This window comes from Dipodomys spectabilis, unplaced genomic scaffold (assembly GCF_019054845.1).
Source record: "Dipodomys spectabilis isolate Male_0828 unplaced genomic scaffold, ASM1905484v1 ptg000323l, whole genome shotgun sequence".
In the NCBI taxonomy this organism is placed as follows: Eukaryota; Metazoa; Chordata; class Mammalia; order Rodentia; family Heteromyidae; genus Dipodomys; species Dipodomys spectabilis.
In genome coordinates, this window is record NW_024871000.1 from 872,306 (window position 1) to 883,399 (window position 11,094).

At 57.7% G+C, this 11,094-nt stretch overlaps 1 protein-coding gene across 1 annotated transcript; it reads right to left on the minus strand.

Annotated features, from left to right (window-relative positions):
- Positions 1–346: 346 nt before the first annotated feature.
- On the minus strand, positions 347–9,287 carry LOC122128104 (arylsulfatase L-like; the record flags this gene model as incomplete). The annotated part of the gene is made up of 9 exons (XM_042702426.1): positions 347–1,277; positions 1,964–2,085; positions 2,976–3,138; positions 3,228–3,362; positions 4,463–4,599; positions 5,284–5,710; positions 6,236–6,358; positions 7,371–7,492; positions 9,169–9,287. Coding segments are annotated over 9 exons (1,695 nt in total), but the record flags the coding sequence as incomplete, so codon positions are not given.
- Between the last annotated feature and the right edge of the window lie 1,807 nt (positions 9,288–11,094).

Sequence of the window (11,094 nt, forward strand, 5' to 3'; positions counted from 1 at the left end):
CCTGACCCTGCCGTGCGGTGCGGTGCTCACGAGGTTTTATTGTGTGAGAAGTTAGAGGACATAGGCCCGGATGTGAGAGGGCCCCGGATGGGAGGCTGGGAAAAGGCCCCGGATGGGAGGACCAAGGTGGAGGTCCAGGATGAGAGGCTCAGGATGTGAGAGTCCCCGGATGTGGGAATCCCTGGGTCTGAGAATCCCCAGATGTGAGACTCTCTGAATGTGAAAATCCCCGGATGTAAGAGTTCCCCAGATGTGAGAATCCCCGCATGTGAAAGTCTCTGGATGTAAAAGTCCCTGGATGTGACAATCCCCAGATGTAGGAATCTCTAGATGTGGGAATCCCCGGCTGTGGGAATCCCCAGATGTGAGAATCCCTGGATGCGAGAATCCCCAGATGTGGGAATCCCCGGGTGTGAGATTTCCCCAGATGTGGGAATTCCCTGGTCTGAGAATCCCCGGATGTGGGAATCCCCGGATATGAGAATCCCCGGATGTGGGAATCTCTGGATGGGAGAATCTCTGGATGTGAGAATTTCCGGATGTGAGACTCCCCGGATGTGAGAATCTCTGGATGTGAGAGTCTGTATGTAGGAATCCCCGGATGTGAGAGTCTCTGGATGTGAGAATCCTCGGATGTAAAAGTCCCCGGATGTAGGATTCCCCAGATGTGTAAATACATCCCCGGGAATCCCCGGATGTGTCACCAGAAGTGAGAATCCCCGGATGTGAGAATCCCCGGATGTAGGAATCCCCGGATGTAGGAATCCCCGGATGTGAGAGTCTGTATGTGGGAATCCCCGGATGTGGGAATTTCTGTATTTGAGTATACCCAGATGTTTAATACCCGGATGTGAGTCCCCGGATGTGAGAGGCGCAGGCCAGGATCTGCCATAGCCCCAGGGAAGTTGGTGGTTGGGGGTCGGGTCGGGGTCAGAGGTCGGGGATCAGGTGGTCGCAGGCACAGAGCGGTCCGGGCGAGCAGCAGGGCTGCAGGCGCGGGCTCCAGGTGTTGTGTGCAGGGGCGAGGGGCGGGGCCGCGAGGGGGCGGCGCATGCGCAGCATCCGGGCCACCGCGGCCTCCACGCGCCTGCGCGTCGCCATCGGGCCCTGCAGCGGGCGAGTCTCCCCTGGGTCCGCCGTCAGGTCAAAGAGCAGTGGCTGCCGGTGGTGGGTCATTCGCCGCCCCGAGCAGGCGCAGGCAGGGAAACCGAGGCAGGTGCCCGAGCCCGGCGGGTCGAAGCGCGGAGTGGCGAAGTGCAGCTTCCACACCGTGCGGCCTGCGGGGGGTGGGGGGAGAAAGGAGTAACATCCAGGGCCTCACATCCGGGGATTCCCATCCGGGAATTCACATCCAGGACATCACATCCAGGGATTCACATCCGGGCATTCACATGCAAGACCTTACATCCAGGGATTCCCATCCAGGACTTCACATCTGGGTATTCACATCCGGGGATTCCCATCTAGGACCTCACATCCGGGGATTCACATGCAGGACCTCACATCCGGGAATTCACATCCGGAACCTCACATCCAGAACCTTACATCTGGGGCTTCACATCTGGGGATTCACATCCGGGGATTCACATCCGGGGGGCCACATCCGGGCATTCACATGTGGGACCTCACATCCGGGGACTCACATCCGGGGATTCTCATCTGGGACCTCACATCCAGGGATTCCCATTTGGGACCTCACATCCGGGGCCTCACATCCGGGGATTCCCATCCGGGATCTCACATCCAGGGCCTCACATCCAGGGATTCTCATCCAGTACCTCACATCCGGGAATTCCCATTGGGGACTTCACATCCGGGGATTCCCATCTCATGACTTCCATCCAGGTCCTCACATCCCGGGATTCCCACATCCGGGTCTCCCAGGCCTTGCATCCGGGTCCCTGCGTGCATGCATGCAGCTCCCTCCCCCGCCCCAGGGCCCAACTGAGGTCTAGGCACTCACTTGGGTGGTCGAACCAGCGCACGGCGTGCAGCCGGGCCTCGCAGTAGTGCAGCAGGAAGTCGTGGCCTGCGGCCTGCGCCGTCCCCAGCAGCGCGGGCATCAGGTCCCGGCCGTCCACCTCCCTGCGGGACCCAGATGTGCAGGCTTCTGAGCGCTCAGAGACCCGGATGTGCAGGCCAGAGCCCCCAGAGACCCGGATGTGCAGGCCAGAGATCCCAGAGACCTGGATGTCAAGGCTTGAGCCTTTAGAGACCCGGATGTGCAGGCTTCTGAGCCCTCAGAGACCCGGATGTGCAGGCCAGAAATCCCAGAGACCCAGATGTCCAGGTTTCTGAGCCCCCAGAGACCCGGATGTACAGGTCTAAGACCCAGGCCTCTGGTCTTAGAGACCTGGATGTGCAGGCCTGAGGCCTCAGAGACCCAGATATCCAAGCTTCTGAGCGTTCAGAGACCCGGATGTCCATGCTTCTGAGCCCCCAGAGACCCGGATGTGCAGGCCTGAGATCCCAGAGTCCCAGATGTGCAGGCTTCTGAGCCCTCAGAGACCCAGATGTGCAGGCCTGAGCCCTCAGAGACCTGGATGTCCAGGCCTGAGACCTGGGCCTAGGTACTCAGAGACCTGGATGTGCAGCCCTGATGCCTTAGAGACCCGGATATGAAGGCCTGAGTCCTCAGAGAACCAGATGTCCAGGCTTCTGAGTGCTCAGAGGCCCAGATTTGCAGGCCTGAGCCCTTAGTTACCCGGATGTAAAGGCTTCTGAGCCCCCAGAGACCCGGATGTCAAGGCCTGAGCCCTGGGTCTTGGGTCTTAGAGACCCGGATGTGCAGGCTCCTGAGCCCCCAGAGACCCGGATGTGCAGGTCTGAGCCCTCAGAGACCCGGATGTGCAGGCTTTTGAGCAACCAGAGACCCGGATGTGCAGGCCTCAGCCTCCCCCCCTCGGGATCCCCGAGGCCCAGGATGACCCCCCTTCTCCTCCACCCCGTGGGGACCCAGGCCGGCGAACTCCTACCTGTCCGCCGGAACCCAGCCCCCGGCCAGGCGCACCACGGTGGGGAACAGGTCCATGAGGCTGGTGGGCTCAGGCACCAGGCGCCCTGCGGGCAGTGTCCCAGGCCAGCGCACCAGCCCAGGGACCCGGATGCCGCCCTCCCAGCCGCCCATGCCTTTGCCACCTGCAAGGGGGGGGCAGAGGGCAAAGGTCAAGGGGCGGGGTCGGGCTGCGTGGGAGGCCCCGCCCACCCTGCCTCAGTTTCCCCCTCGCCTCGGTGCACGCCGTTGGAACCCCCGAGGCGGGCGCCCCCAGCCCGGGCCTCCAGCGAGGCACCGTGGTCCGACGTGAAGTAGACGAGGGTGCGGTGCCCCAGCCCCGCACCGTCCAGCGCTGCCAGCAGTCGCCCTGCGGGGGGGGGGGGGGGAAATGGGTCCGTGCCTCAGTTTACCCCCAGCATCCACCGTGCCTCAGTTTACCCAACATGCATCATGACTCAGTTTACAAATTTCCATCGTGCTTCAGTTTATACTCAATGCCCAGTGACTTAGTTTACCCAACAGGCACCGTGCCTCAGTTTACCCCCAACGCTCACCGGGCCTCAGTTTACCCAAATGCACTGTGCCTCAGTTTACCCCCAACATGCACTGTGCCTCAGTTTACCCAAATGCACTTTGCCTCAGTTTACCCAAGTGCACCGTGCCTCAGTTTACCCTAAACATGCACCGTGCCTCAGTTTACCCCTATATTTGGGCCTCAGTTTACCCAAGTGCACCGTGCCTGTTTACCCAAATGCACCGTGCCTCAGTTTACCCCAACCCGCTGACCCCGTCCCCGTGCCTCAGTTTACTCCCATCCCGGTGCCTCAGTTTACTCAACCCACTCACCTCGTCCCCGTGCCTCAGTTTACCCAACATGCACCATGTCTCAGTTTACCCAACATGCCCAGTGACTCAGTTTACCCAACATGCACCGTGCCTCAGTTTACCCCTATACGTGGGCCTCAGTTTACCCACATCCACCGTACCTCAGTTTACCCAAATGCACCGTGCCTCAGTTCACCCTGAACATGCACCGTGCTTCAGTTTACCCAACATGCACCGTGCCTCAGTTTACCCAAGTGCACCGTGCCTCAGTTTACCCCCAACATGCCCAGTGACTCAGTTTACCCAAATGCACCGTGCCTCAGTTTACCCAAACCCCGTGCCTCAGTTTATCCCCAACACACTGACCCCGTCCCCGTGCCTCAGTTTACCCAAATGCACCGTGCCTCAGTTTACCCCAACCCATTGACCCCGTTCCCATGCCTCAGTTTCCCCCATCCCGCTCACCCCATCTCTGTGCCTCAGTTTCCCCCAACCCACTCACCCCACCCCCGTGCCTCAGTTTCCCCATCCCGCTCACCCCGTCCCCATGCCTCAGTTTCCCTATCCTGCTCACCCCACCCCCGTGCCTCTGTTTCCCCCATCCCACGCACCATGCCTCAGTTCCTGCCCCCCCGCACTCACCCACCATCCAGTCAAGCTCCTCCACATTGTCGCCGTAGGCGCCGTGCGCGCTGCGGCCCCGGAAGGCAGGTGAGGTGACCAGGGGGACGTGGACGTGGAGGAAGGAGACGAGGAGGAGGAAGGGGCGGGCCTGGTGCCTGCGGATCCACGTCAGACCCCGCCCCCACCATCAATAACCTCACTGATAACCGACCTGATCAGGTATTGCCAATAATCGATCAGATGATCGATAATTGATCCTGATCTGATCAGATATTACCAATAATCGATCCTGATCTGATCGATAATACCAATAATCAATAGTGATCTGATCAAAAATACCAAAATCGTGATCCGATCAGTTATTACCAATAATCAAACAGATCTGATCAGTTATTACCAATAATCAAACATCTGATCGATATGACCAATAATAGAACATGAGCTGATCAGATATTACTAATAATCGAACAGGATCTGATCAATAATACCAATATTCGATTGTGATGTGATCGATAATACCAATAATTGAACATCATCTGATCGATAATACCAATAATTGAACATGAGCTGATCAGTTATTACCAATAATCGAACATCATCTGATCAGTTATTACCAATAATCTATCATGATCTGATCAATACTACCAATAATCGATCATGGTCTGATCTGAGGTCTACCAGATGTCTCTACAGATCTACTAGATGGAACATCCGGGGACCTGAGGTCTACCAGATGTCTATAGAGATCTACTGGATGTACATCCAGGGATCTAAGGTCTACCAGTTGACTATAGAGATCTAGTAGATGGAATCGGTCCCCCTCCCGACCCCAGGCTGACCTGTGAATGAAGGCCTCAGCCTCCCGCAAGAAGAGCCCCGTGCTGGCCTCAAACCTCAGAGGCTGCTGGACGACCTGGTGATCCCTCATCAGGAAGCAGTCAGCATGGACGATGAAGACACCCAGGAGGCGGGAGGTGCAGGCCAGTAGCAAGGCCCCACATCCGGGGCCCAGCACCCAGGGCACCCAGCGCAGGCCCAGCAGGCCCGTGACCTTCCCAGCGGCCAGGCAGAGCAGGGAAAGCAGCAGCAGCTGCGCCCCCAGGTCCAGGGGCCCTTGCAGACGCGCTCGCTTCTCCGAGGGCTCCGCTTGCAGGCAGTCCCCCATCAGGGTGAAGGGGACCCCGAAGAAGGAGTCAAACCCGTGGTTCAGGGGGTGGTGGCAGTGGTCAGTGGGGGACTCACAGTTGAGGCCCAGGTGCCATTTGCCTGGAGGGGAAGAGATGGATGGATGAGTGAATGGATGGGTGGATGGATGGGTGGATGGATGGGTGGATGGATGGGTGGGTGGATGGTTGGGTGGGTGGATGGTTGGGTGGGTGGATGGATGGGTGGATGGATGGATGGATGGATGGGTGGGTGGGTGGATGGATGGATGGATGGATGAATAGGGGAATGGGTGGATGGATGGATGGGTGGATGGATGAATGCACAGTGGATGGATGAATGGGTGGATGGGTGGATGGATGGATGGATGGGTGGGTGGATGGATGGATGGATGGGTGGATGGATGGGTGGGTGGATGGATGAATGGATGGATGGGAGGATGGATGGATGGGTGGGTGGATGGATGGATGGATGGATGAATAGGTGGATGGGTGGATGGATGGATAGATGAGTGGATGGATGGATGGATGGGTGGATGGGTGGATGGATGGATGGATGGGTGGATGGATGGATGGATGGATGGATGGGTGGATGGATGGATGGGTGGATGGATGACTTCTTTCTTACCTATGAGGCCGGTGGCATATCCCTGCTCCTGCAGGATCTTGGCGAAGGTGATCTCGGAGGTGGGCAGCCCGCCCGACACGGCTGCCCACTGCAACACGCGCGCCCCGTTGGTGGTCACCATGCCTTCCAAGAGAGAGGAGAAGGACCCTAGGTCAGTGATGATGGCGTCCCGGGTCAGGACGGGGTATCTAGCACCTTCAGGGGGAAGGCCTGCTGTGTCTGGGATAGCCTGGGACCTGCGCACCCGGGCTGGAAAGGACCCCAGCCCTGTGAGCCCCCGGGGGAAACCAATATGGCATCACTTCCGGTTTCCTGGCGTTTCAGGGGGGAAGTCCCAGAGTCTCAGGAATTTGAACCTGAGATCCTCAGAGTAGTCCTCCCCTCCCTCTGATGGACCTCAGTGCCCTAGATGTTGAGCCTCAGTTCCCTGGATGTTGGGCCTCAGGTCCCCGGATGTTTGATGTTAGTATCCCGGATGTTGGCCCTCAGATCCCCGGATGATGGAGTTCAGTGCCCTGTATGGTGGATATCAGGACCCCAGATGTTGGACTTCAGTTACCCGGATGTTGTAGCTCAGTTCCCTGGATGTTGGATCTTACAACCCCGGATATTGGAGCTCAGATTCGGGTATGTTGGCCCTCAGATCCCCAGATGTTGGAGCTCTGTTCCCTGGATGTTGGGGCTTAGGTTCCCGGATGTTGGATCTTAGTACCCCGGATGGTGGATGTCAGGTCCTAGGATGTTGGAGTTCAGTTCCCAGAATGTTAGGCCTCAGATCCCCGGATGTTGGATCTTAGTACAATGGATGTTAGAGATAAGGTCCCCAGATGTTAGAGTTCAGTGTCCCGGATGTTGGTGCTCAGATCCCCGGATGTTGGATCTTAGTAACTGGATGTCAGAGATGAAGTCCCTGGATGTTAGAGCTCAGTGCCCTGGATGTTGGTGCTCAGTTCCCCGGATGTTAGGCTTTAGATCCCCGGATGTTGGGTCTCAGATCCCCAGATGTTGGATATCAGGTCCATGGATGTTGGATCTTAGTACCCCGGATGTTGGCTCTCAGATCCCCGGATGTCCCGCCCCCACCTCCCCCCACCGCCCCCTCCATTCCCCAAATGTCCCACCCCCCCATACCGACCCAGGCGCACAGGGTAGCGTCCCGTCAGGAAGGCCGCACGGCTCGGGCTGCAGACGGACGCTGCCGCCAGGTGCTGGGTCAGCCGCACGCCATCCTGGGCCAGGCCGTCCAGGTGCGGGGTGCTGTGGGGGGAGAGGAAAACTGAGTCACAACCAAGAACATACGGGGACCTGGGGTCTAACATCCGGGGATCTAATGCCCAACATCCCAGGAGCTGAACTCCAACATCCAGGGCCCTGAGATCCCACATCCGGGGATCTAAGATCCAACATCCGGGGACTTGAGATCCCACATCCGGGATACTAAGATCCAACATCTGGGGACCTGAGGTCCAACATCCTGGGATCTAAGGTCCAACATCTGGGGCCCTGAGATCCCACATCCAGGGTACTAAGATCTATATCTGTGGACTGGACTCCTACATCCGGGGATCTAAGGCCCAACATCCGGGGACCTGAGGGCCTACATCCGGACAACTAAGATCCAACCTCTGGGACCTGAGCTCAAACATCTGGGTACCTGGTCTCCAACATCTGGGACACTAAGATCCAACATCCAGGGATCTGATATCCAACATCCGGGGGCCTGATCTCCAACATCTGGGGTACTAACATCTAACATCTGGGAACCTGATTTCCCACATCTGGGTTATACTAAGATTTAACATCCGAGGACCTGATCTCCAACATCCGGGGCACTAACATTCCACATCCGGGGATCTGATATCCAACATCCGGGGATCTGATATCCAACATTCAGGGAACTGAGATCTAACATCCTGGGAATTGAACTCCAACATCCGGGGACCTAACATCCAACATCCGGGGACCTGAGGTCCACTAGATGTCTATACAGTTCTCCTGGTGGAACATCCGGGGAACTGAGCTCTAACATCCGGGGTACTAACATGTAACATCCGGGGACCTGATATCCAACATCCAGGGCAGTAAGATTCAACATCCGGGGACCTGATCTCCAACATCGGGGACCTGATCTCCAACATCCGGAGCACTAACATCTAACATCCGGGAACCTGATTTCCCACATCCAGGGCATTAAGATCTAACATCCGTGGACCTGTCCTCCAACATCCAGGGCACTAACATCCCACATCCGAGGATCTGATATCCAACATCCGAGGATCTGATATCCAACATCCGGGGTACTAACATCTAACATCGGGGACCTGATATCCAACATCCAGGACACTAAGATCTAACATCCAGGCACCTGGGCTCCTACATCCGGAGGAATAAGATCCAACATCGGGGCACTGAGCTACAACATCCAGGGTACTAATATCTAACATCCGGGGACCTGAGCTCCCACATTCGGAGCACTAACCTCCAACATCTGGGGACCTGAGCTCCTACATCTGGGGCACTGAAGTCCAATATCTGGGGACATGATCTCCCACATCCGGGGTACTAAGATTTAACATCCAGGGACCTGATAGCCAACATCCAGGGCACTAACATCCAACATCTGGGGACCTAGTCTCCAACATCCGGGGTACTAACATCCAACATCCAGGGAACTGAAGTCCAACATCCGGGAACCTGATTTCCCACATCCGGGGTATTAAGATTTAACATCTGGGGACCTGATATCCAACATCCGGGGCACTAAGATCCAACATCCGGGGATTTGATATCCAACATCCACGATACTAACATCCAACATCCGGCGAACTGAGTTACTAGATGTCTATACAGTTCTCCTGGTGGAACATCCAGGGATCTGAGCTCCCACATCCGGGTAACTAAGGCCCTACATCCGGGCCTACCCCTCTGCTCACCGCAGGCTGCGGTTCCCGAAGCTGCCCAGGTCGCCCAGGCCCAGGTCGTCGGCCAAGAGCAGCAGGAAGTTGGGGCGCGAGGGGGCGGGGCCTGCGCAGGGGCCAGGGGGGAGGAGGAGGAGGAGGAGGAGGAGGAGGAAGGCGAGGGGTGGGGCTGCGCAGCTGCTGTGTGACCTGAGGAGGACAGAGAGGAGGAGGAGGGGTGGATGGGTGGATGGATGGATGGATAGGTGGATGGGTGGATGGATGGATGGATGGGTGAATGGATGGGTGGATGGATGGATGGTTGGATGGATAGGTGGATGGATGGATGGATGGATGGATGGATGGATGGGTGGATGGATGGATGGTTGGATGGATGGTTGGATGGATGAGTGGATGGGTGGATGAGTGGATGGATGGATGGGTGGATGGGTAGATGGATGGATGGGTGGATGGGTGGATGGATGGATGGGTGGGTGGATGGATGGATGGGTGGATGGATGGATGGGTGGGTGGGTGTATGGATGGATGGGTGGGTGGATGGATGAATGGATGGATGGGTGGATGGATGGATGGGTGGGTGGATGGGTGGATGGATGGATGGATGGGTGGATGGATGGGTGGATGAATAGGTGGATGGGTGGATGGATGGATGGATGGGTGGGTGGATGGATGGTTGGGTGGATGGGTGGGTGGATGGATGGGTGGATGGATGGGTGGATGGATGGATGGGTGGATGGGAGGAGGGATGGGAGGACTCCCCCTCCCTCCAGGCCCTCTCCTGACTAACATGGCGCCCAGGATCGCGTCCTTCCCATGATGCTCCCCGTTTCCTGGAAGAGAAGGCTGGAAGCAGGAAGTGGGGAAGAGCTGAGGAAGATCCGGCCACCCCAGGGCCAGGCTGCTGTTGCCCCCACCAGTACATCAGCCCCTCACCTTGTCTTTCCAGGCTTGTGGCGGGGCCCTGCAGCCCCCACCCCAGGGCATGGTGGGACACCCGGGGGGGCTCCAAAAAGCAATCGAAGCCCCCCCACCCCGGGTCCCCACACCTCTCCCCGTGTTTCCCAGAGGACGAACTCACATCCACAGTTCTCTGCCATCAGCGCCTGGGCCTGCTGCTCTCCCTGCCAGCCAGGAAGCTCGCAGGGGTCAAATGTCCACGTCACTCCAGCAGCCAGAACTCCACAACCGCCCTCCAAAATAAAAGTCCCCTTGTTCCTTGGAAAGGAACAGGATGTGGTGCTGAAGGGGAAGGCAGGGAAGGAAGGGAAAATCCCGGAGTTGCTGGGCTAGGCACCAAGAAATTGCCAGGCCTGGCAGAGGAAGGAGGAAGGGGAGGAGGGAAACCTCGAGAACTACATGGAGGGCTGCAATAAGAGTCAGGACCGTCAAGGAGCGTGGCCTGTGCTCAGTAGGGCGTGGCCAGAGCTCAGGAGGGCGTGGCCTGGGCTGGGGAGGAAGTGAGGGACTCAGGAGGGCTTGGCCTGCGCTGGGGGGCGGAAGTGAGGAAGAATTCCATCCAGAAGCAGCATGGCTGCTTTATTGCCTTCGAGTCTGGGAAAGGACCCCAACAGCCAAAGTGCAGCTGGAGCCCGGGGCCAAGGTGTGGAGTGCCCGCTCCGCCCACATCTGGGTTCCACCTCTCACATCTGGGTCTCAACCCCTCACATCTGGGTCCCAACCCTCACATCCGGGTCCAAACCCCTCACATCTGGGTCCTGGCGCCTGCCAGTGGACCTGGAGTTAAGTAACATCCTGGTACTCGCCTCCACATCTGGGTTCCCATACCTGGAGATCCCTAACATCCGGGTACCCACCCCACATACGGGTTCACGGACCTGGAGGTCCCTAACATCTGGGTACTCACCCCACATCCAGGTTCATGGACCTGGAGGTCCCTAACATCTGGGTACTCACCCCACATCCAGGTTCATGGACTTAGAG